The 27,251-nt window shown below is 40.7% G+C and overlaps 1 protein-coding gene across 4 annotated transcripts in view; it reads right to left on the bottom strand.

Moving 5' to 3' along the window:
* Positions 1-27,251, bottom strand: part of SORCS2 (sortilin related VPS10 domain containing receptor 2) — an 847,342-nt gene that overhangs the window by 544,461 nt on the left and 275,630 nt on the right. For all 4 annotated transcript variants that reach the window (XM_038400342.2, XM_043512489.1, XM_038400346.2 and 1 more), the window contains exon 2: positions 22,879-22,946. In XM_038400342.2, coding sequence (XP_038256270.1) covers positions 22,879-22,946 — 68 coding nt within the window. The remainder of the gene's footprint in view (positions 1-22,878; positions 22,947-27,251) is intronic.

The following is a 27,251-nucleotide window of genomic DNA, read 5'->3' as shown; positions in this document are numbered from 1 at the left end:
AGCACCAGGTGGGCAGAGTGATTTGGGGCATGGGGTGCCCATTTTTCCAGGGCCTCCCAATTGACAGGAGCCCCTGAGCATCGGCCCCATTGGCCCAGGGGCTAATCTGCCACTGCTCATCATGATTCACCATTTGGCCAATCTTTATCAGCAGTGATTTTACATTTACTCCCTCATAATTGATGAAATATTGAATAGTGTCAAATCCTAATACTGATCCCTGTAGAACCCCACTGTACACACCTCCATTATGACTCCCCATTGACTACTATTTTTTTGAGATTTGTCAGTTAACCAGTTCTTAATCCATTTAACATGTGCTAGACTGAAATTGTATTGTTCTAATTTTTTCCATCAGAACATCATGCAGTACTAACCTCATGGAATACATTACAGGGAAGGATCACTGAAGCAGTGTATAAAATTTCTCTCTGGTGATGCTTTTTGTTCCACAGTATAAACAGAGCAGTACCCAACTTACCAGGGGAGGGGAAAAGAGCAACTACTCAGCACTCAGTAGCCAACATCTAACATTTGCTGTGTACAAAGCCATTGTTTATTTTTACTGACTGTGCTTTTTTATGGGCTCATCACCAGGGTGTCCAAGCACTACACAAACATTGATGAGTTTAAGTTCCCAACACTCCTGCATGGCAGGAAAGTATTATGATCCCTTTTTTACTGGCAGGATGGAGGCACTGATGGGAGCTGATGTGACTCACCTGAGATCACACAAAAATACAACCCACAGTCACTCATTAAAAAAGCACCCCATTAAGGCAGAATGGTCCAGCACTGTATCTTAATCACAAACCATCCTTCCTTAAAGACTGTCACTCCCTATGAAAGGAAGCAATGGAAACCCAGTTATTTAAGGGGCTGTGGATCTCTATTCCCAAGCCCTGTCACAATGGTTAAGACCTGTTGGGTTTCTCTTGAAGTGGAACTCTTCCAGGCGCAGTAGCAGGACATTCTCAGTACAGGCCCTTTGCTGCTGCAGCTCCTACTCTTTTTGACAGGCTGGAAGAGCCTGAGCTTGTTAATCTTCCAGGCACAATGTTTTTCTCACTGGGGCCTCGAGCCAAAAGTAACTAATGCCTCAATTTTTGGGTGCTCAACTTGAGAAACTTTAAAGCGTCCCAATTTTCAATTTCTGAAAATCAGGCTTCTTTAAAGTGTCTCTCACAGAGTAGGTTGGAAATTTTCCAACAAAACTCTGTTTCACAAAAACAGTTCAAGGGCAGCTACATTTTGTCAAAGGACAAGCAGAGTTACAACAGAAAAGTTCCTGGCTTCCTACCAGCTCATAAGGTGGACTGCTGGGAATCCTGAGACTTCAAGGTTTCACAGCTCCAGGTCAGTTCCACTATGCCAGGGTTTCCTTCCAGACTCCCTGTTACAGAGCCCAGAGTCTGGAAACTCTGAGGTCCCCTTCCCCAGAACAGTTCTCATGGCAGAACTGCCCTGGAGCAGCAGACCCTGGTAGCTGGAGCTGCCCTGGAGCCCTGGGCAGCTGCTGACTGAAATTGACAAGGTTGTTTTCAGTTTTTTCTCTACTAAATAGCTAGGGTGACCAGATGTCCCAATAAAATTGGGACTGTCCCAATATTTAACCCTTTGTCCCATGTCCTGATCGATGTACAATCGGAACCCCATTTGTCCTGATATTCAGGTAAGGAGGTGAGCGGGAGGGAGGCGCCGACTCCGGGGGTGCTCCGGGGCTGGAGCACCCACAGGGAAAAATTAGTGGGTGCTATGCACCCACCAGCAGCCAAGCTCCTCCCTCCTCCCCCTCCCCCAGCGTGTCGCGTCCCAGCTCCTGCCCTTCGCTCCCAGAGCTTCTGCCCCCCCGCCACCTAACACCTGTTTGGCGGCGCTTAGGACTTTCTGGGAGGGAGGAGGAGAAGCAGGGATGTGGCACGCTCAGGGGAGGAGACAGAGAAGAGGCAGGGCAGGGACGGGGACTTAGGGGAAAGGGTGGAATGGGGGCAAGGGCGGTGCAGGGCCAGGAAGAGGCGGGGGGCAGGCAAGCACCCACTGGGCAGAGGGGAAGTCCATGCCGTAGTAGGCAAGTGGCAGGTTGGGGGGTTAAAAGGCAAGCAATGGGCTAGCAGTGGGCAGAGGGGTGAAGAGGCGAGTGGGAGACTGAGGAGGGACGCAGCAAGCCCGTGGCGGGCGGGCTGTGAGAAAAGGCGAGTGGTGTGTGGGGGACTGAGGAGGGATGCAGCAAGCCCGCAGCAGGCCGGGGGATGAGGAAGGGCATGGTGGCGGGGGGGGCGAGCGGGGGAAAGGGCGGGACCTAGGGCAGAGTAGGGGCAGAACCTGGGAGGAGTGGGGGTGGACTGTGGGCAGGGCTGGCAGCACCCCAATGTGTCCCGATATTTTACTGTTGTGATCTGGTCACCCTATAAATAGCAGTGGTGAAACTGAAAAGAAAAAAGTCGGCAGCTGCTGTGATCCTGCAGAGCAGCTTTCATTTGAAAAACACAAAGTTTCTGTGTTAACAAAATTTCATAGAAATTTTTGAAAAAATTGGTTTTATTCCAACTTGGACTGAAACCAAAGTAAAAAAAGTGTCAAAATTTCCCAGGAACTAGCAATTCTGAGGTTTGGCCAGCTCTAGTCTCAAGCAAGGCATCCAAATATGGAGGTATCCATGAATCAATAGTAGTTTTTGAAAATGTTTGCCTTATTTTAGATTTTACAAATAAGTGCCTGATTCCAAGCCTATTGGTGTCGATGGAGTGTTTCCATCAACTTCAATGAGCTTTAGATCAGACCTTAACAGCAGAAGGTGGATCACTGCAGACAGTTTCACTGGGTCCTAAGTTTGGGCGAATCATAGTTTCTTATTAGAAAAAACAGATACAAGACCTACATATGCCATGTCACGTGAACACCTTAAAAACGGGTTCTGAGTGGTGCCATCTAGAAGGTGAAGGTACTCAGCACCTCTCAGAATCAGGTTCTAATACTTATATATAATTGCAGTGGTTGGTCACACAACACTTTATTTACACACACACAAACACACACACACACAGAGCTAGGTATTGTAAGCCAACTGTGGCACATCTAACTATTGCCTTTATGCCCGTGGCAAACACCATCATTCATCTATCCCAGTTTGAGTACTGAGGTGGGACTGGGGGAACTTTGCCAGGGGAATGGGGGGAATCTTGCCACTGGGATTCCTGCCATTTCTTTTCAAAGGCAAAAAGCAACCAGGAGATCAAGAGTAACTAGGAACCTATTCCGCATCCACTTTCCTTTGCAGTGCACCTCCCTGGAATCTTCTGTCCACTGAACTAAGTGACAAAAATACTAAAAGATAAGGAGGAATGAGGCTAAAGGAAGATACTCACCTGTGAAAGAAGGAATACTAGGACAGGTAAAAAGGCCAAGAACAAATGCATGAGAAGTTTATGGCCTAATATATAGATTTTTTTTAAAAAAAAAATGAAGTCTAAATAATCAGCTATTGCATGAGAAAAAATGCCTGAGGGGCTTTCATGCCTACAAAATTCTGTACTGAAACAGTCTAACCTGTGCATGACCAGCCTCTCCTTTTCTCCCACCCTCCAACCCCAAGTCTGATCACTGAATTTCTGCACAAATGAAGATGCTTTGTGATGCAGGAAAAACTGTCATGCAAAATGTCAAGCTCAGAAAAGTGCTCAATGTTGAGATGAAGATTAACCCCTTCACCGCTTTAGAGGCTCATCTGCAAAATGTCTACAAGATTAACCCCTTAACTATTCCAGTCATCCACAGAGAACCTGCCAAGATGAACATGCCATCAAGGGGAAAAAAAACCAAAACCCCTATCTCTTCTGAACTAAATGCCACAGCATTGTGAAATGTTTGTCCTAAAAAAAACTAGGGGTCAGCTGTTATAAATAAGACTGTAAGTCTCAGGATCCGATCCTCACGGGTGTAAACAGTGTAACTCCACTGACTTCAAAGGAGCTAGGTCAGTTTACACCAGCTGAAGACCGAGTTCTATTGCTTGCAGTAGTGTTACTGCACTTTTGGACCCTAAAATACTGCTTGCTTTTTTTTGTTTGTTTGTTTGTTTTAATAAAAATGTCAAGGTTCAAGTAGGGAAACATATTTCCTGTGGCAAAAATATGCCACTGTGGTCTTTCTAAGTGATTGTTGCAGTGAAAACCTTTAATGACTTGCTGACTGGGGACCCAACCTGGCTGTGAGTAAAGCAGAACAAGCATATGATGCTTTTTCAGCGAGTTTAAGTTTTTTTTTCTCCTCCTTGCTCCCACCCACAATGAGCAAAATATCAGAGGTGGAGGACTTCAGGAAGGCAAAAGGTACAAAAGCAGGTAAGTGCCTGGCGGCTTCAGGTTTGATTCTAATTGCCATTACAGCATTTGCTTTGCAAATATGCACTAATTTATTCACCACACCGACCTTCAAAGGAGAGTGGAAAGAAGCCTCACAAGAAAATTCAACAATAGCCATTTAGATTAATTATATGACTTTTCTTAAAAAAAAATAAGAGGTTATTGCACCTGGCAACATTTTACCAAGAGAAAACTTGGAGAATGAAGGAACACCAGTGTCAAAATAGGTGTGTCCCTGATGACACCTTCTGATGGTATTAAAGTGCTTTGATTAACATTTATTTCTCATTCCCATGGTTAAGTGTCAATAGGAGTAAGGGGATCATCTTGTGGCTAGGGCTCTCCAAAAGACCTCTGTGATCTTGGACAAATCTTAATTTTTCATAGATTTTTAAGGTCAGAAGAGAACCATTAGATCATTTACTGTGACCTCCCGTATAAACAAAAGTCTCAGAATTTCAGTCAGTCAACCAGTATTGAAGCCAATAACTGGTATTTGAATGTATATCCCAGAAATGTATCCAGTCTTGAAGACATCAGGAGATGAAGATTCCACCAACTTCTCTCTATAGCTCAGGGGTTTTTTCCATTCCATAAGCAGCGATTTTCAAAAGCAGCCTGTGATTTTGAGTATCCAAGTTGAGCCCTCAGAACCTTAGGCACCCACAATAAGATGCCATTTACAAAAATTTAGTCCAAAATGAAGAAGATACCGAAACATCCATAAGTATGTGGCTCTAGTGGCTCGGAAAACCTACATGAAGGTCACCCCTACACAAGCACTCATGGCCTGCCCAGAATTTGGGAGGGATATGTGAATTCTTTCCCCTTACAAGCCCTGCTTTGTGAGTTTCCACCTTGTAAATTGCAGAAAAAATGTATAAGGAAAAGATTGCAAAGGACATGTGCTAGTTTTCCTCCCTCTTCTGCTGAAATAGATCTTTGTAACATTGTGACCACAAGGAACAGCATTTACCTGTGGCGTGGCATGCCATTCTTTAAAGGGAAAACACTGCTCAAACCTCTCACCGGTCTGATTAATTTATTTTATTTAGGAGGACCTGTATTGTACCCAATTGCTGCACATATTGTCTGGGTGGGTGGGAGTCACATAACAGACTATACTTCTGTGGGTAGAAACAATAGACCGGGAAGTAGATTACAGCAGTTGCAGGCAAAAATCTCAAATAATGGAGGACTTCAGGCACCAACAATTAAATCGAAAAGCCATCAAGATTGTGATCCTTAACAAAAGGAAGGACACAAAGTTAAACACTGGAACCCTTAATTCAACATCCTTGTGCCTAAGTGTTCAGTGCATATGAGACCGGCAGTAAAAATATCTAAGTGCCTAAGTGACTTAGAAGCCTAAGTCCTGTGTTCAAAAGTGACTTAGGAGCTAAGTCTCACTGATTTTCAATGAGCCTAAGTGGCTAATTCACTTTTGAAAATGGAATTTAGGCTTGTTATGCTCTTAAGTTATCTTGAAAATTGTACTTTACACTTCCAAAAAAGATGCATCAAATGTATGTATGCAAAAATTGCAGGCAGATTCATAATTTACAAATTCCCCTGTACACAATTTCCAGTCACTAACATCCTTAAGTAAGGCTTAAGTAAACCTCAATTTCATGCCTGAATAACAACATGAAAATAAGTGGCTGGGTCAAGGCTATGGCCACATATTTCAAAGCTGATGTGACTTTTTAATACAACTAGAAAAGCACAAATATCGCACCTAAACTTAACAGAGTGGTCTACATATTTTAAAAAAGAAGCAGATAGGCCTTACAGAAGTATTTATGAAAATCCAGAATTATTTACAGAAGTTGAACTGAAGTACCTAGTGCACATGAAAGTAGTTCCACATTTTTGTATATGCAATGCACAATTAACTTCTCAATGGTGAGAAGAGGAAGAATGGTCATCAGTTAATACACAAATCTGGGCGCAGGAAACCTGGGTCCTATTCCCAGCTCTACCACAGATGTGCTTTGAGAAATAAAGATAATAATACAAGTAAATTCTAAAAATGGAATTTCAGGAAAGTTTTATAAAATGGAGAGGTTTCTTTTTAAAAAAATTGTCTTCCAAACAAAGGATAAACACAGGACCTGATGAGAGTATCATATAACATGGAAATCTGGATAGTTGGAATTCAGAAAAAAATCATTGTTTACCTGTGTATTTATTTACACTAGAAGAGCATTGTTATTTGTAAAGCACCTTGAGATCATCAGATGGAAGGTGCTAAAGAAATTTCGAGTGTGATTATTAATATGCGCTCTTTGGAAACCCAACCATTTATGTTTCACATAATAGTAAGGGAAAGGATAGAATTCTAGAACTTCCTAGCTTTTTTTGTCCGTGATGCAGAGATCTATTAAGACTGATCTCTCTTGAACAGTCAAATTAATTTCCTCATATTTTTGCATTTTATTCTACAATGTAAGCAAGCAGTTAAGAGCTTCTTGATTTTAAACCATTCAGACGGCTCAGTAATTTGAACAAAGAAAAACTCACTATACACAATACACTTTTCTGATCTTTAAATAATTAACTTTCTCTTCTTGTTTAATTTTATTTAAATGTGCTTCTTGGCTTTCTACACTGGAACATTGGAAGGTTCATAAATTTCCCTTAAGCCATCTAAAATGCAGAGAAATGGGCTTTTTCTTCTAACTCTTCTCCACCTGGATGCACTGCCCCCTGGCGGTGCAGCAGAATATTTTACCATCCATGAGGATTTAATTAGGAGAGCACTTTGAACAGGGAGTTAAACCTGGTCCTCTTCCATGAAAGGCTCCCAGCTAAGCTGCTGCTAACTGTGTCAAAAAGGTGCTCAGAGGTTAAGCTCACCTGGAACTGGCACTGAACCAATAAGTGAATTTCATTTTGGATCATTTTAAAACCTGAGGTATAACAAAAATGACTATTATTCTGGTGTATAAGGTGAGTCGGACAAAAGACAAGTTAAAATACTATTAAAATCGGGGAGACCTACATTTTGGATGGAAACTTCATACAGAGAAAGGAAATCTCAGACCTTGGGTCAGCATACTTCGGTACAGCACAGGTTTATTTGTGACTGCATTTTTCCATGCAAAGTGTACATGCAAAGCTACATTACAAAATTAATAGAAGACAGTATATGGTAAAAATTAAGATAAAAATGATATCAGTATTCAAATACTTGGAGAGTAAAATTCATAATCATTTCCTCCTGAAACATCTGTGATATCCACTATTACTCTAAATCAGATTAGAGGATGACTTCACACCCACATATCCTGTAACACTATCTACATTCTGTGGAAAAACAGAACCTCATCACCTTTTCCTTTGTGCTTACCAGAAGAGATGGTATGCACAACTTGATATAAAAGGTTGAAAGGTTTGGATTTTTTGTATTGTAATAAAGTTCTTTATTCAATGACATATCCCACTACTGCACAATGAGCTCTTCACTGCTTATCACCCTGGCTTCTGGTCTTTGCCCAGAGTTGTATTTTACTCTGCTGCGATTTCTCTTCAGAAAGGGACAGGCTATGATTTGGATTACACCCCCATAAAGGGAAGCGATATCTACTTGGTGATTAAGGTACATGCCAGACAAAAATTACAATTAATACAGCTGCTCTTCTACTAAACAACAAAAGCTGGCATGAACACATTAATTACTGGCTACATATTTTTTTTAGTTGAATTCAAAATTCTAGTTCTAATCTACCATGCTAGGATCCGGTAAACTCAGAGACCACCAATCTTTCCATGACCTGCCCAGGCCACTTCACAGAGGCTGTTACTAGACAAGTCCAGGTTTGGGGCATTGTGGGAAAGAGCATTGTCAGTAGCAAGGCAGCAGATATAGAACATCTTCGCAAAGGAAACTGGACAGAGCTGGCACATGACATGTTTGGAACTTAATGCACCTCTTTGATAAGGATTTGGACCCAGATTCTCAAAGGCAGGTAAGGTACCTAATTCCCATTGATTTCAATGAAAGTTAGGGAACTAAATACCTTTGAGGAGCTGAGCTTCCTCCTTCTCTCAGAAGCAGCTTCTCCAATGACAATCAGTCCTTGACAAGAAGGTTTGAGGGTTAAGGAGAAGACGAAACGAAAGACAGCACCATGAAAGAGGAAAGAGGCAACTAAAAAAGAGAGAGAGAGAAACAGTGACTTGAGGAAATGGAGAGAATACATTCTTGCTACCTTATTCATGGTGGTTCAAAAGTATTCTGCATGAGACAAGTGGGAGGAGGTGGAACAGAAATAAAACAGAAGAGGGTAGAAAGGCGGCTTGGAATGAAGTGAATAGCCAACCGTTTGATGAAAGAAGGCTACGGTGACCAGATGAAATGGACAAAATATCAGGACACATGGGGGAAGCAAAAAAAAAAAAAGCGACCAGAGTGGCCAAACCTGCAATATCAGGACAAATGGCGTCCCGACCGTGCATCGGTCAGGACATGGGACAAAGAACTAAAAATCGGGACAGTCCCAATTTTATTGGGACATCTGGTCACCCTAGAGGAGGCCTGAAGGTGGGACCATCCATTGATACATCTGCTGCACCACAAAGCAGCAAGACAAAGCAGCACATTTAGATCTTTCTACATGATGAATTTATCCACTGCATTCCTCCCCCATTTCCCTGACCTCAATTACAGATGAATTAAAAAGAGGGTTGCATTGAGGTTACAGTATTCTAAACCCCTCCTTACTGCCAGAATTAAGGCAGAGAAAGCTGCATACCACACTGTGTCTGTAATAAATAAATTATGTGGGAAATATTGCCTTAGCCATTATCATGTTGAAAAATATATTCCATACTGCAGGGATAATGAGGGTATAAAACATTAGCACTACATTTTTCTATACCATTCTGCATAATTAACTACACAGCTGTTCATTCATTCAGCCCCAACAACCAAATTAATTTGCAGTTGGTTAGGAGTGGATTCACTAGAGCAGACTCTGCACGTACGGCAGGACTAAGCAAAGCTATAAGGATGTCACACACCACATAAGGGACGCAAGAAGCTGAGTACTCAGAGAAGCAAGAGGAGTGAACCCCTTTGCACGACAGCATTTGCAAACAACAGCTGAGAAGACTCACTATGTTACTGCCTGTCGGTGCAGACAAAAGCCATCTTGTAAAAGAGTGGGATGTTCACTGTATGTCAGTGTCATCTGATGGACTCACTATTCCCTCAGCCTTCAGTCAAGAGCTGTAGGGAGACAGAATGCTACAATAACTGAACTTTACAAGTTTCTAATTACAGTAGCATTTAGAGGCCATGACAGTGATTGGGGTCCTACTGTGCTAGGCCCTTTACCAAACATCATAAGAGATAGTCACTTCATCAAAGAGCTTACAGTCTAACCAGACAAGACAAAGGGGGGAGAGAGGAAACAGTTGCAGAAAGATGAAGTGATTTGCCCAAATTACACAGTAAATCAGAGGCTGAGCCAGGAATAGAACACAGATCTTCCTATTCCCAGTCCAATGCCCTATCCTCTAGATTACATAGCCTTCTGTAAGCCATGAAGTCACCATTTCTGAGGAGTTTGATTATTACTATTCCATTCAGATTCTTATAACTTGTCCATCACCATGGCCCCTTCCAAAAAAGTGCTAAACAATCTGACTAGCAGCCATCATATGTGGTTCCTTCTTTATTCCTCCTCCTGGAATGGAATAGGAAAAGGCATCTAAGAGAAATAGTATTTATCAACTCTCTTGACAGTGGGTTCCACAGTTAATGGACTGCAACACAACACAGCATAGTCCTACTCCCAGTTAGCTAACACACCGTAGGTCAGCTAGTTTTACTGTGAATTTATTGTTGGGGAAACATGCCAAAATGAAAGCCCTGCAGATTCAAGTTCTCAGTTTGGTCAGAGATTAGGTGTAACATTGGCAGTGCCAATATAAGATTCTCCATCCCATACATATGCTTTAGCCATGAGTTGCAGGAAAAATTACTAGGGCTCAGGAAGATAGTTGTAGCTCCATGCTTATCTCTGGCCTCCATTATGAGGTTTCCAAGAAAGATGCCAATTTAGTTGGGGTAGTAGTTTTTGTGGTGTAGATAACATATCAGAGACTGGACTGAAACTATGAAAGAGCCAACAGAGGACAAGAATTTTCAGCTACTACTGACCTGAGCTGGCTTTGAACAAGTGACCTAGTAGTGACAATGAAAGGCTGTATATTTCCAATAGCCAGAGCCAAGCAGCCCACAAAATATGGAACTCATTAAAGGCAAATACTAAATAGAGATGCTGCAGTTTCCCCACATCCTGTGCCTATAATGAAACTTCAACAAACCTGTTCCTGTTAAAGGAATCAGAATCTTATGTGAATAAATCTCAGTGAATTAAAAATGAAATGGGATTATCAGTTTAAATAAATACTGTATCTTAAAAGTAAAAATAGATTCAACAGTAATTTATTCCTGCTATGATTAAATTCTTCAACCAGAAACAGAAAATAAAAACAAAACATTAACCTAAAGAAATAACATTTCTGTGCCTCAAGGTTATGTATTTAACAAGGCTCTGCTGTATTACACCCATGCCTTTTAGCATCTGTATACTGTAGATAAGGGTCTATTCTTAACAATATAAAGCCTGTGTTAAGGATATATACCTTAACTATTTTAAATGGTATCAAACTGGAAATGACAGTTGGGTACTCAGTCCGCAACTTATCATTTGTTTCTTATGTTCTTTGACTACATATTTACCAAATTATAGTTAAGAAAAAATAGCCATTTAAAAGTCATACAGATAATTAATAAAACAAAATTTCCACTTCTTGGATTACTTTATGGTTATAGACCCAAAGACTCTCAGTTTTGAAAAATAATTGTTTTGCAAACAAGTGCTTCAAAGTGGATTAGACATTATGGGTAATGTTAATTAAAAAAACTGCCTATGACTTTATGTAAACTACGAGCAGGCATATAGTTATGTTTTTATATATTATAAATCAAAATATGCAATAGATTTCATTATATTATTTATATTGCAGTAACATCTAGGAGCCCCAGTCACAGGCCAAAACCCCATTGTGCTAGGCAATTGTACAAACAAAACAAAAAAGACAGTCCCTGCCCTCAGTAGCTTACAATAAGTAAGATTGCATTCACAGGCCATGAACTCGCAAAAACTTATGCATTGCTTACCCTTACATACTATGAGTAGTCCCACTGAAGTCAAGCACGTGCTTAAGCCTTTGTAGCATAAGGGCCTCTATTGTACGGGAACCACTGACAGCCTTTTGGGTCTGTGGATCATTGGAATTGCCTCATGCTAGATCAGAAAGAGTATATAAAGTATCTATTTTATATCCTGGATATGCAAAAGTTAAGACTGCTAGAATAGTGTGTTGTCCTCATTGCCTTTCTGAGTGTAATTTAGCAGCCAAACATTTTAAATGCCTGAAAATAAAATTAAGTAAACAAAAATTGTGCTGCACCATCCATTGTAGCACCATCCATAGGAGAGTATTTGGCCTGGTCTACACTGGGAGGGGGGAGAACGATCTAAGATATGCAACTTCAGCTAAGAGAATAGCGTAGCTGAAGTCGACAAATCTTAGATCGAATTAGAATCACTTACTTCGTGTCCTCACAGTGCGAGATCGATGGCCGCCACTCCCCCGTCGACTCCACTTCCACCTCTTCCCCTGGTGGAGTTCCGGAGTCAACAGCAGAGCGATCAGGGATCGATTTATCGTGTCTACACTAGATGCGATAAATCAATCCCCGATAGATCGATCACTACCCGCGGATCCAACGGGTAGGGTAGACATGGCCTTTGTAACATGAACAAATCACACTGACTTCAATGAAATGTTGTTATGCAAATGTGAAATCATATACAATTGTTGACCAAGTTCCAACTGCAGGGCCATGTTTGCAACTCAACAGTCTCCAAAATCATCTCATGAAGGCACAGGTGCAATTGAGGGCACAATTTGAGGAAAACTGAGTTGTACAGATGTAAATGTGGGCAGCTTTCATTTACAGAATCTTTATTTACTGGCAATGATGAACTAGCCAGAGAAAACTCAGTTTGACTTCAGATCCCAAGCTGAGTTTTCTGGGCTAGTTCAGTAATTAGAAATACTTTGTTTTTTCCCTCCTCAAAAAGTAAGCAAATCAGTAACTGGATTCCCCTCCCCCATCCCCCAAGCCCATTCCAACAAAGTCACTATTTAGAACAGAACCGCAATTTAAGACCATCTAATGCAAGTTAGTGTGGAATATGGCTGCCCACATATTAGGTTGAACTTCAAATGGAGAAAATATTACTCTGCAGTCTACACTTTTTTTTTTTTATTAGTTACCACCAAGTTTCTTTTTCTTAGTTTCCAGGAGGTTATGTGTAGTTTTTCTCCTATAAAGCCCTAAATGGTTTGGAAGCTAACTAACTAACTAACTAGTTTGTCTCTGTGGGAGATACCTCTGCAGTTAAAATCAGTGGATGTGCTTGAACTAAAAGCACCATGATTTAAAAGGTGGCAGAGTAATTTCTGTGTGGGATCCTCCCTCCTGAATTTGTTGAAATACTGAGACTTTGTAGGGTGTATCAGTTTTCCCAAGATTTTGCTAGAAAGTATTGTCTGAAAGATATGAGAGATGCATGGAGAGGTTGTTTTGCTGGGTGATATGTGGGAATTGAGACAGGTTTATAAAGGGTAAGACATTTTATTTTGTAATGTAGTCCTACTTTTGTATATTTGTCTAAGTGCCTAGAGATGTTGGGAATGGGTACTTTTCAGAAATGTGCCTAAACAAACAAGGTTCTCTCTGAAGAGGATATTAGCTAGGACAGTCATTATGTGTTGATGTCTGAAGAGTTCCTCTGTTTGTGTGTGTGTGTGTGTGTGTGATGCCCCACTGCCTCTCTGAAGAGAGAGAGAGAGTGTGTGTGTGTGTGTGTGTGTAAAAAGAAGCAGCTGCCTCTCCTAAGAAAGTGACCTTTCTGATCTGTCATTCAGCCATGCCCCAATAACAGCAGGTAGATTGGGTAAAATCATGCACTGTTCTGAGAATTGACAAATGGTGGGTTCATCATAAAACACTAAGAGGAGTTAAACAGCATAGTTAACATAAAAAATGCATGATATTTTGCTGTAGCAAGGCATTAGCTACATGATAATGCCACTGGGAACAATGGCAATTACATGGTGAGTGGTGTTAGCACTACCATATCATTACAGCCTGATAATTATGCAATTAAAACTTTATTAGTAATCATCATCATCTATTATTCATCATGTATAACAAGTTAAGCAGGGAAAAGCTGAATCCATATCAGAGATAGAGTGTTGTCTAGTGGTCTGACAACAGGATTGAAAGCCAGAAACTGGCCAGTTCCAACTGTGGCCATGCATGCTTCTCAGTTACTGTGTAACTTTCAGCAGGTCACTGAACATCTCAATTATCCCATTTGTAAAATAAAGATAATATTTTACTTACCTATTTCCAAGAAGTGTTATGATGACTAATTACAGGTTTCAGAGTAGCAGCCGTGTTAGTCTGTATTCGCAAAAAGAAAAGGAGTACTTGTGGCACCTTAGAGACTAACAAATTTATTAGAGCATAAGCTTTCGTGAGCTACAGCTCACTTCATCGGATGCATCCGATGAAGTGAGCTGTAGCTCACGAAAGCTTATGCTCTAATAAATTTGTTAGTCTCTAAGGTGCCACAAGTACTCCTTTTCTTTTTGATGACTAATTAGTTCATGTCTGAAGACAAGTGCTAAGTGTGAGTATGAATTTCCTAGCTGTTGCTTATTTAAAATAGAATAATTGGTCCTAAATTTCAAATATGGGTGCCCAAAGTTGCTTTCATGATGATTTGTGTTTCTATTTCATCAGTACTGGCTAGTACCACTGACGTAGCAGGGTTGTTAGCACTTTGATTACCAAGTACCATTCACTCACTAGCTTATTACTCAACTATTAGACTTTGCAGCCAACTGAAATGTAGGCATCCAATCCTACAATCTGACCCACATGGGCAGACTGAAGTTACCTATTTAAATTAACAGGGTTCTGCATGGGTACAGGGGTCAGACTGTACAGATCCAGATGCAAAATCAGGGTCTCTGGTTATTGTATGAATCCCAGTCTAACCCTGCCTCAAACTGCTATTTTCCTTTCAGTCTGATCTGGAACATCTGATTTCATCTCCTGTCTCCCTCCCCTCTCCAAGCTCCTATTGCAACTACAATGGCACAGAGAACAGATACCAGTCACCACCCCCTTTTCAACTGGGCCACTGAGCCTCCCCAAACCCCTTGATTCACTGGTAGAGAAAAAGTTAATAAGGGTATGTCTACACTACACATCCTACAAGCAACACAGCTGCAGCTATGATGCTGTAGCACTGTAGTGTAGACACTTACTACAGTGATGGAAGGGGTTTTTCCCATCTCTGTAGTAAATCCACCCCCCTCAAGAGGCCATAGTAGGTGGATGGAAGAAGTCTTCCACCGACCTAGCTGCGTCTATGGTGGAGATTAGATTGATGTAACTAAGTTGCACAAAGTGCAAAGTTTTTCCATAGGCCTGAGCAATGTACGTAGTTTGACCTAAATTTAGGTGTACCCCAAGCCTATGTGATGTGTGTGTGATGGGAAAGAGAAGAAAGGATAATGGCAAAGCAAGTTTCAGGAGAATTGAAAGAGGCTTTTCAATAGCCCAAGGACAATACTACTACTTAATATTTTTATAGATGTAAAGGTTTTTAAGGCAAGAAGCAATCAGTATGATCATCTAGTTTGGTACCTGCATAATACAGGTATAGAATTTCACCCAGCACACAGATGGCAGAGATCACCACGTGGAGCTGTTACAGTCTTAGCACGAGAGCAAGTTTTTAGTCCTGGAAGGAAATGCAGTGGCATTGGTTTTCTGATGCAGGTTCTTTCGAGTAGCAGTGATAAGCAACAAGGGAACTTCCTCTTTGCCTGAATCTCTTTATCAAGAGTCATTTCTTGAGGCAGAGTTGCTCCCTGGGAACTAGAGTCTTGTGTTTGCACCGAGATCCCTGAAAGAGAGGACTGCCTAACCACCTCCGCTCCAGGGCTGGTGTATATATGCAAGGCAGGGGTGGGCAAACGTTTTGGCCAGAAGGCCACTTCAGGGTTCCAAGACTGTCTGGAGGGCCATGTAGGGTAGGCTGTGCCTCCCCAAACAGCCTGGCTTCTGCTCCCTCCCTCCCGCTGACTGCCCCCCTCAGAATTCTCCACCCATCCAACCCCCCATTCCTTGTCCCCTGACACCCCCTCCCGAAACCCCCCCACCCTAACCACCCCCTGGAACCCCACTCCCTATCCAACCCTCCCTGCTCCCTGTCCCCTGACTGTCCTGACCACTATTCACACCTCCGCCCCCTGACAGGCCCCCCGGGACTCCCATGCCTATCCAACCCCCCCCCCCCGTTTCCCATCACCTGACTGCCCCCCCAAACCTCTGCCCCATCCCACCGACCCCTGCTCCCTGTCCCGACTGCCCCCTGGTATCCCCTGCCCCCCCTTACCATGCCGATCAGAGCAGCATGTCTGGCAGCCGCGCCACCCGGCCAGAGCCAGCCACACCGCCGCACTGCCCGGCAGCAGTTCGCAGCCCTGCCGCCCAGAACGCTGGCAGCACGGCCAGCTGAGGCTGGGGGGGAGGGAGGACAGACGGGAAGGGCCTGGGGGCTAGCCCGCAGGCCATAGTTTGCCCAATTCCAGCGTAAGGCATGGTCTACACTACAGAGTTAGGTCAACGTAAAGCAGCTTATGTCAACCTAACTCTGTAAGCATTTACACTAAAATGTAGTTCCCACTGATGTAACTCGCCCACTACACCGACTTAATAACTCTACCTCCATGAGAGGCATAGCACTTAGCTCAATGTAGTTAGGTCAATGCAGTGTCAGTGTAGACACTACCTTGCTTACATCAGCTAACTGTTGCTGGGTTTCAGAAGCCATCCCACAGTGCCCCACACTGACAGTTAAATCAATGCACTTGCTCCTGATGAGAACGTGCACCGCTGACACCAGGAGCACAGTGTGGAAATGCAAAAGCAATTTAATTATTGTGGTGGCTGGTACATCAATGTAACTTAGGTCAACTTCATTTTGCAGAGTAGACTTGCCCTAAATAAAACAAGTTACACGAAGCATACGCTCAGGCTGGGTCAGCGATTTCTCCTCCAACGGACAGCTGACCTGCAAGGCCATGACACCTGCTACTTCTCAGCAGAGGGATAACATTGTCTGGTGGCGTGATAAGTGGGACAGATCTGCACTAAAGATTCAGAATACACTGATCAGAGTTAATCCCACAACTCCAAATGATCACAATTTGGTCCTAAATAAAGGAATTCTCTAAATAGTGTCTGGAGTCAGATTTTAGTGAAGGATTTTGATGCAAGAAAATGGTCCGAAAGTCTTCATCAAAAAGAGTGAAACTGATCAAAAAACCAACTGAAAGTGTTCCTTTTAAAGTAACTCGTAAGTAAATTAAAAATCAGGGAAGGCTTTCAGGAAAGAGATGGTACTAGAGTACAAAGCAAAAGAGACTGGCACCCCTTTCGGGAACAAGAGTAACATGAAACAACATGCTGTTAACTGGAAATGAGGTTGATTGCCTAGATGTAATTATCTGGGCCAGAGGACTCAAGCCTGGAGGTTGATTCTCTCATCTCTGTGGCTTCCATTTTGTGAAATTAGCATAATTTTGCTGTGGGTCTGATTCTCATCTCTTTTACATTGTTGCAAAACAGGATGAATTCAACTAAATCCATAGTATTCAAGATCAGAAATAGACCCTGTACATGAGCTGCTCTAAGAAACAACAACAAAGAGCTGTTTAGCTACACAGCTAATAGAGTCTTCATTAAGCTAAAAAGCCATATTTTCAGTAGCCTTGTTTTAGATCTAGGATTCTCGAGGGCTTTGCGCGAAACCCTGCGACTCTACTGTAATAGCAGCCACAGTGCTACACTACCTTTATCTACAGTCTTTAAAGTACCTTTGTTTCCCCCATACGGAGAACAATAAATGTGTGGGATTTTTCTAGCCAGGAAGACAACAGAGACAGACAAATACTGGGCTCATTCAGGAAATAATATGACAGCATTAATTCCCATTAGAAACCTTGCAGAGATGAATGGCTTTTCCCCATAAACAAAAGTCTCTGAATTTTTTCCACATCTGTCTTATTATGTATTTGTTCTGATGCAAATAGAAGTGTAAAGAGCAAAAAAAAAATCTTTAATAAAATAGGCATTTTACATAGGAATACATTGGGGCAGGTCATCAGTTTGTGTAACCTGATGTAGTTCCATTGAAAGTCAATGGAGATATTTCCATTTATACCAGCTATCTTGAAATAACTATATAGAGAAAGTACAACTATTCAGTTTTCTATTATGCTATGGTTTATTGTTTACCAATTTTCTTGTTTTTTGCACACAGTTCGGTACATGAAGCTTTCAAGAGAAACGGGATTTATTCTAAATGCTATTCTTATTCTCTTTGGATCCTTGGGTAGTTTTGTAATCAGAATACATTCTACAATCTGAGTATATTCACTTTTTAACTCCTGTTTACAGAAAAGTAGATTTATGTCCAAACCACAAAGTTCAGTTCCAGTTTCAAACCCCTGCTCCAAGCTCCTATTTCAGCTGCATTCCAGAAACATACGTTGATTGTTAAATCAACAGCCAACTCTTTCTAAGGCTACTTCTAAGCATTTTCCTCATGGGGTGCTTCATTCTGGTTTTAAAAGGCAAACTATCTTGTAAATCCACTGCGTGAAAGCAGAGGGAAAGGCCTGATTTCTTCTCACACCAGTTTTATGATGATATAACTCCACTGGTTTCAGTGTAGTTACACCTCATTTACATGAGTATTCAGAGCAGAATCAGACCTAAAGCAATTGTCTTAAATAACAGCATTATCTAAAGCATGTTTAATGTTTATGTTGAAAGTGCAGGCTCCCAATGGGTAATTTTGAAAGAGTCTTGTCTGATAGATAAATTTACTCAGAGAGTTTTTATCAATGGTTCATAGTCAAGCTGGAAGGGCATATAAAGTGGGGTCCCATAGGGATCTGTCCTGGATCTGGGTCTGTTCAATATATCTTCATAAATGATCTGGATAATCGCATAGATATTAATCTGGGAGGGGATGAAAGCACTTTTGAGGACAGGATTAGAATTCAAAATGATCTTGACAATCTGGAGAAATGGTCTGAAATAAATAAGATGAAATTTAATACGGACAAATGCAATATACTCCACTTGGGAAGAAACAAGTACTTGCACAAATATATCATGGGAAATGACTGCCTAGGAAGGAGTACTGCAGAAAAGCATTGGGGGATTAAAGTGGATCCCAAACTAAACACGAGTTAGTTTGTAATCCATTATAACATGTAATAAAGTTGCAAAAAAAGCAAACATTATTCTGGGACGTTTTAGAAGAAGTTTTGTAAGCAAGATATGAGAAGTAATTCTTCCACTCTAGTCAGCACTGATAAGGCTTCACCTGGAGTACTGCACCCAGTTGTGGACACCACACTTTGTGAAAGATGTGGAGAAATTGGAGAATATCCAGCAGAGAGCAAAAAAATTATTAAAAGGTTTATAAAAGATGATCTACAAGGAAATATTGCAAAAATTGGGTTTGTTTAGTCTGGAGAAGAGAAGACTTGAGAGGGGGACAAGATAACAGTCTTCAAGTACATACAATGTTTTGATAAAGAGGAGGGTGATATATTGTTCTTCTTATCCACTGAGGACAGGACAAGAACTAATGGCTTAAGAAGGGCTTAACTTGCAGCAAGAGAGATTTAGGTTAGACTTTAGGAAAAACGTCCTCACTAACCGTAAGGGTAGTTAAGCACTGGAACAAATTACCTAGGAACATTGGGGAATCTCCATCATTGGAGGTTGTTAAGAACAGGTTGGACAAACACCTGTCAGGGATGTCCCGATAATACTTAGTCCTGCCTCAGTATGGGACCTGAGTTAAGCTACTGCAGTCATTTCCAGTCCGACATTTCTATGATTATACTGAATTATAGTTAGCAAACTAGACACATACAACATACGTTACATGGGCAAACAGTTTTTAATAGGAAGACAACACGTAGTTATGCAATTTTAAGACTATCTGAATAATTGATTTTTCAATTCATTGGCTTCACCGAAAAATCTGGAAGAAAAAAATCATTTCGGGTCAAACTAAAACTGAAAATTTGGGGGTTTTCATTTCCTTTTATTATGTTTTCAAACGGCAGGATGAACTTTTTAAAAAAAAACAAATTTAATTAAGGGCTAGTCTACATGGCAAGTTACTGTGTGGCAAGCCAGGTTACACAAGCCCTGAATACAGTACACAAGCTTGCCACACAGTAACGTCCCAGATGGACACTGCGATAGCGCAGTGAAAATCCTAGAGTGTGGGAGTGCTGGTACATTGCAGATTCACACCCTAACTTGCCACGCTACAACTGGCTGTATAGACAAGCCCTGAGTTGCCCAATGAGGTGAAATGTTTTGTTTCGAAAGAGTCCAAACAAACAATTTTGACTTTTAAAAAAAAATTGCCAAAACACTGCTAGCAAAAAATGATTTGCCAATTTCAACCTGAATTTGCAAATAGTTTCTTCATTTTTCTGAGAGTAAATAAATCAACCAAAAAAATTCACCCACCTGTAATCCCAATTTTCATTTGGTTGTGTTCTCTCACACAAGGTGTTATGCAAAGATTAAAAAGAAAAATTACCCATCCCACAAGTTGGGAGTTTTAAATGGCAATTCCAAATTAATTATGATAGTCCTTAAAGGGCCAACCTTGAAAGATGCTGAGTGCCCTCCACTCCCTCTAGGGATCTGTGGGAACCAAGGCCATTCTGCAGAAGATGGCCAGATCAGGCTCATAGTCTTCAGTTTTCACACACAGAGATAACATGCTAGTTATCACATACCTGGTATGAAGAAGAGGTACTATTTATCCTTATGCAAAATGTAAAGTATTGGAGCAAGAGGTTGGGGCAGACTGCGTTCTTTAGCCACTGGCACAAATATTAGGTGGTGCAGGGCTACTCTACTGTATGGGAAACCTGGGCAGATTAAGGTTTTCAGAGTAGCAGCCGTGTTAATCTGTATTCGCAAAAAGAAAAGGAGTACATGTGGCACCTTAGAGACTAACAAATTTATTAGAGCATAAGCTTTCGTGAGCTACAGCTCACTTCATCGGATGCATTTAAGATTAATAATTTAAGATTAATTAATCTGGGCAGATTAAGAGGACGCAGACTCCTCCAACCAGCACAGCCAGCCTACTTCATAAATGGGTGTGAAGCCAGGCCAAACCATAGATCTTCCCTTCTCCTGACTCCTTTGGGGTGCTGTGGACCTGTGAGGCCACATATAAGGAGCAAATCCTGCACTCCTTGAGTTCAAGGACTGCAATTGTGGCTTCCCCTTGCATGAGCTACATATGGTGAGGAATGTTCCATGCAGGCGTTTATGTGGTTAGAGAGTTTGTAACAATCCAGGTTCAATACCTGTCCCTAACGGAGATACTATATACTCTGGTTGCAGATTTCTGGAACCCAAGTCCTCAGGCTGTGTCAGAAATTCACATTCCTGGAAATTTTATGTTTCCTTACCTCATTGCTTGTGTTGACTATTTAGTTACTTAGGAAGGCTCAGGAAAATGTCTCCAGCTACAGATTAAAAATAGTATTGTTCCTACATTATCAGCAGGGATCCCAATTTTCCATAATAAAAAAATCAAAATTCTCTGATAAAGAAAAAAACATAAAAATCCATGTTCTTCTGCAATTAAAATGAAATGCTGAACTTTAGTTTCCCTAGCCATGATATACATATAGGTATCAGTTGAACACAATGTTTTATTGATATATTTACAATTTTTAAGCAAGTTCAAAGCCTACCAGTGCCATCAATCATTATAATAAAATTAACAGAATTGCAATTTGCATTTCTTACATGTACCAAATAATTCTATGTCTGTATTCTATATTTTCAGGAGGGAATTTAAATGCACAAAAAATAAAGCAAAAATTGTTTTTATATTAACATTATTTACTTTCTGAGTTAGTCTTGGAAGCCGAAGTGAAATTTGGGATGCATACGAACCACTATACCCAGTTGAGTAACCTCTATACGCCGGAAGCAGTTTATTGGAGAAGGTTTAGCTATGTAAATTTAAAGCACATTCAAAAATCAACCACAAGAGGGGGAGGGCATACATTAAATAAGTGACACTGATACTTTCCGTAAAATTTTGTTAATATATATGTGTTTATTTTTTCACATAATGTAAAAACTAAAGATTCTCTGTAAAAACGCAAATTCCATGTTTTTCCATGACAAATGGATTTCTAGGGTCCCAGATTATCAGTAATACAGGAAACACTTCTATATTTAAAATGCATGTGATCTATGCTTATGACATGAGTATTCTGTTGAAAACCCATCTTGGTGGATGGAACAGCAGGGTGTACAAAGTATATCTAGAAACACAGGACAAACATATTTCCATGACTTTGAATGTACAATATGTGGCTTGTTATTCAGTACCAAGCACTTAAATGAAAGATTTTTCATTTGGAAGTATGATTTTTTTTAAATACAAACATTAAAGTGCACCCATCACTTCAACTGGATATTTGACAACAGTTCACCTGGAAAAAAAACCCAGCACTTCGGCAGAAAAACAGCATGGAAAATTAAAGACCCTGCATCTGCCGCTGTTGCCCTTAAAAAGGAAAATATTGATCTTGATCAATGGGGTTGTACTGGTGTAACAGAGAATTTAACTGGTTCCATATCTGTGTCTGAAACCCTAAAAACATCTGTGTGTGCGCACATGTCAAAGTGTGAGCGTGTACACGCGCAAGAGACAAAGTTGACAAAGTCATTGGTAAATCTTGATTAAATGAAATATTATTTTAAAAGTAACATTTGAAATACGACAAGATGCAACACAACCTGGACAGGCTCCAAGTTTCAACCAGAAAGATACACCACACCTACAGATACTAACCTAAAAACAGAGCTGAACAGCAAAAGCTACTAGCAATTAAAATAATGACTACATTAAGTACCCTTAACTTTGGTGCAAAACTTCTAAGGTTCTGGGAGTTATTTAAAAAAGGAGAAGGAGGAGAATTGGGTCCTGATGCCAAATTAGAATTCTGTTTTTCTTTAAAATGTGGCCTCAGAAAGATACCTTATCCTCTAATGTTGTTTATTTCCACTGCACAAATTGTTAATCCCCTGTTAAGTTCTTCTTCAGTCAACCACAGTCCATAAAAAAGATGCAAGTCTGGGCAACCCTATATCTGCACAGAGTCAGCAATTCAACCCATTAGGAAACCTCAAAAGATAAAAGGAAGCAAGAAGCCGTCCTACTTTGGTCAGCATAGGAACAAGGAATATAGGAAAAGATTGAGTACTTACCTCCACAAAGAGCTCTCCAGCACCTTCCCCATGTCAGTATGGTAATACTTGGTAAGGATCAGAATCACCTACACGCAGAGAGAGAGAGAGAGAAATAAATACAGATATATGAGCTAAAATAAAAAAAACAACAACAGAGCATTTTCAGAGCTGTTCTGATCTGGATATTAGTAGACTAGTTTCCTGAACTATTGGAGAGAGAGGGCTTGTAGGGTTGGGACAGGAGTGGGGCAGTTGTAAATCTTCTGTAAACATCTCCATTTTGTAAAACGTTCCTGTTTTATTTCGGGAGAGGAGGGGGCGGAAATTATCACATAAATTCCCCTCAGCTCCCAAACCACAAGGTCTAATCAGTTTGAATGACTTTCACAGCAGGAAGAGCTGAGTTAGTCCTCAGTCCTAATTTACAATGCAGCTGTCTTGGCTTCTATGGACATGAATTTATCTTATCCAAAGTGTTAAACAATGTTACTGGATCTCATCCAGAAAGAGGCGCTTTGGTCTTCTGTGCAAGACCAAAAACAAGCACTGAAATATTACATCTTATTACTTTTCTAGAAGAGGTGGCTGTTTTCCAAGAGAGCACTGTGCTGTCTGTGTTACTCATCCACGTAACCAAAACTAAAAAAAAAAAAAAATTAACACACCGATTAAATCCCATTGAAAAATAAGGTCTTCAGTCTAAGAAAATCCAGTAACAAGAAATATGTTTTATCTCACAATCTATTTGCAAAGGAAGACAAACTCATTAGCCAAATAGGGTGAAGCTCTAGTCCACAATTCTCGCATGGTGCTGGCTGTTACTTTTTAGATTTGTATCACTTAAATAAAATTTCCTTTCACTCACTGCCAGTCCATATTAGTTCTTCTTACACCAGTTACCATGACAACCCTAAAGAGGTAATATTGGAAGAACCTCTGGTTCCTTGCACAGCTGTTAGTTTGGTTAATGTGGGGTCAACATCAGTCATCTCCAACAGTTTGGAACATGGTTTTATTTAGCTATCACTAGCTTTGTTCCTAACCACTAGATGAAATCTTTTGCAAACAGAAATTTTATCCATTCGGTTTGATTATCAAGGTAATTAGTACATTAGTACAGTATTTATGCAACTGATCAGAATGTAGGTTGCTATACCCTGGAGATTATGAGTGAACGAAGACTCTACAATTCCAGGCCATTTGCATTATTTACATAGTGCCATAGATGTACAGGGCACTATGCAAAATTGAGACAGTTTGGATCTCACTCCCTGTGGTGTAATACTACTGAATTCAATAGAGTTACTTTTGGATTTATACTGATGCAAAAAACTGCAGAATCAGATCTTAATTTGCTAAAATATATTAAAGCTTTCACATTGTTTAAAGACAGCACAATCAAATGGCCATTCTGTTCTATGCATTTTGTTGGTGTTTGGTATAGAAACATAAAAGCTGGGAGGCATCTTAAAAAAAGAGTGTTTAATTTTTAAAAAAAATGTTTAGTTCTAATAGGTTACAACATGACTTATAAAATCAAGAGAAAGAATCATGACCCAAGACTTCTCAGGAAACTAACCATCGAGAGAGAGATCTACTGCACAAACTCCTGGCTCCAGCTCCAGGCATGTTCCAATCATGTCAGCTATTTATTCTGTTGCTAGTATCTTACTACAGGTTTGCTGGCAATTCAGCCTGGATAGGGAGAAGGAGGAAACTTCACTATCAGATACAAGCGCCCATCGGCTCAGCTTATTAAGGGAGACTGTTTGGGCCAGCCTCTCTTCAACCAATAGATGTTTGTTCAGATCACCGAAATCTACCCAGAGGATTTTTATGGGCCCTGAGAATATAATTATGGTCCATCAGACCAGAGGAAAAATAATTAGAAGATACAAAAAGTAATCCATATTACTTTATGTTTCATTACACTTGCCCATCCACAGCAATGAATCTTACTTGTATTAAACCAACACTTTGTATCCCCGTACTTCCCATACATGTAATTTTAAAATTACTGCCAATTCTCAATGACTCTGCAATGTATCATGGCACCCTCATCTGCCAAGATCAAGCCAGAAACTTTATTCTTTAATTAGGCTGCCCAGATATCACATATAGAAAAGCTCACTATTTTTTTAAATAGCTCAGCTGTGCCCTTTTCTCTGAACCCTTATGGACAACACTCCAAGACACCCCCAAAAAGACAAAGCCTGTCACACAGCATTGTCAAATCCTTCTTCAGAATACAGGGCTTTCAAATTGAAAGGTTCAAACAAGAGATTCCAGTGTACCCACCACTTTGCTGACTGTCAGCAATTCACCTAATCAGAAAGCCAGTGTACAGAGCATATCTGACAACCATTCATTCAGGGTAATTGTAAATTGTATTCTGTAGCAGTCATATGTAGTAAAGGAATGCCTCACTGAGGTACCCAATCTGCAGTCCAATTCTGATTCACAAATAGTGAGTTATAGCACTTATGAATATATGTCAATGTTGTCTTCTTCAATGGAGCTGGTAAATTATTTAAAAATGAAGACACCCTACACAGCATCAAAAATGAAGTTATGAAAAATGACTTATTGGCTAGACAAAACCACAGCCATCTTTGGGCCCTTCTACAGCATTAACAGATGTCCAGCAATCTAAAAACACTGATGCATAGCTTGTCGGAGGGGCTGAAAGCCATTTCAATTATGCCAAAGCATTTCATCCCAGCATCTGAAAAAACATAGGTCAGCTATTCCACAATCATCCTTCAGTGTAATCCCCTTTATTGCAGTCATCTTTTCATGTTACTTAAACAAATATGCTACCAACCACAGTTGTATTTGATCTCAGATAATTAATGAATGAATCCAAACATTTACAGGAATCTCTTTAGAAAATTCCAGAGGTAAGTCTGTTTGGACCTTAGGAATTCCACACCTCACTTAGAAGAGCAGGTCCTTGATTTACTGTGCAGACATTTCATTTCATTTCAGTGGGACTTTTTAATTATAAAGCATTTTGCAGCTTGGATAGTAGCCAAATATTTGTATGTGCTGCTGCCTTAGTGAGACATAGTGCTGCCTCTGAGCAAAGAGGCTTGAGGTGCAAAGGCAACAAAGAAATTGGGCCTGATTCTTCTCCATATTATATTATATTAAATCATGGGTAATGCCAAGTAATTTTATTAAACAGGGATAGAGGAGAATTAGGCTAAACAGCTTCTTTATTTTAAATTAATTTAGTGCAACCTGTTTAGCCACTTGCAACTATTTTACCTCAGACATACCACAGAATCCTGGGACTGGCTCAAAGAAAGAGGCAGTTACCATGGCATTGCAAAGGGCCATGCCTGGGAATATGTGACATGGCTTGTGGGGTGCTTCTGGCCAAATGTTCCCAGGAAACGCATTCCTTTCTCTCTTCCCTCCACACACCTACCCATAAGTCTTATTTCTTCTTGGTCTTTCTTCTCCCAAGTTCCCCAAAATTGGCATAATTAACCCCACTCTCATTGTGCCAGAGACTGCCAAAACAAAGCCAAAAACTTTATAGAAGCCATGAAACTTTACAAAAAAGGTAAATGCAAATAAAAAAATATTAGCCAAAAGTAAGAACAAATAGAGATACCAGGACAGTTGGGTATCAACAGATGTCCAGCACCCTCCATTACTGAACATCTGTCGGTTCCACCGTAATAGGGTTGCCAATTTTCTAATTTCTGAAAACCGGACACTACAGCAGGACAGCTGGAACTTCCACTCTTCCTACCTCTTCCCCCAAGGCCCTGCCCCCATCACTCTCTCCCCCTTGCTCCTTGCTTGATCCTGTCCACCTCCCTCCCACCAGCTGGGCTCCCTCTGCTCCAGAGTTAGGATGGCAGCCTGCCAGCCCATGAGATGTAGGTAGGAGGTGGCCCCAGCTGAGCAGGGGCTGGCATGGGTTGATGACCCAGTGCCTCATCCCTCCTACCACAGGAGTGCTGGTAAGAAAATGTTCTTTATTCACTGGCCCCAGCTTGTCACCTGACATGGATCAGGGTTAGAAAAGTTTACACCCTTGTCATGAGCAGGTGCAGGAATAGCTATGGTTTTCTGCAACCTATCTTCTACCTCAACACTGGAGTTCATTATTCAAATCAACAGGCCCTACAGCCTATAGATGGCCAACATCGTGCATATTATGCTGAGGTTTTTGCCATTATTCCTCAGCTTTCTTAAGACTTGTCTGCACAAGGACAACCATGAAACTAACCCAAATTAACAAAAAGTGTGAATTTTGATGTGGATTAAACAAACAACATTGAATCTCTGTATGGACAATCAGAATTACAGTGGTTTTAATTCAGTTTAGCATAATTCACTTTGGAAGTGAATTTGGTTTATCTTAATTCTCTGTG

Source organism: Dermochelys coriacea, chromosome 4 (assembly GCF_009764565.3).
Source record: "Dermochelys coriacea isolate rDerCor1 chromosome 4, rDerCor1.pri.v4, whole genome shotgun sequence".
In the NCBI taxonomy this organism is placed as follows: domain Eukaryota; kingdom Metazoa; phylum Chordata; order Testudines; family Dermochelyidae; genus Dermochelys; species Dermochelys coriacea.
This window is presented reverse-complemented; position numbering and strand designations above follow the sequence as displayed.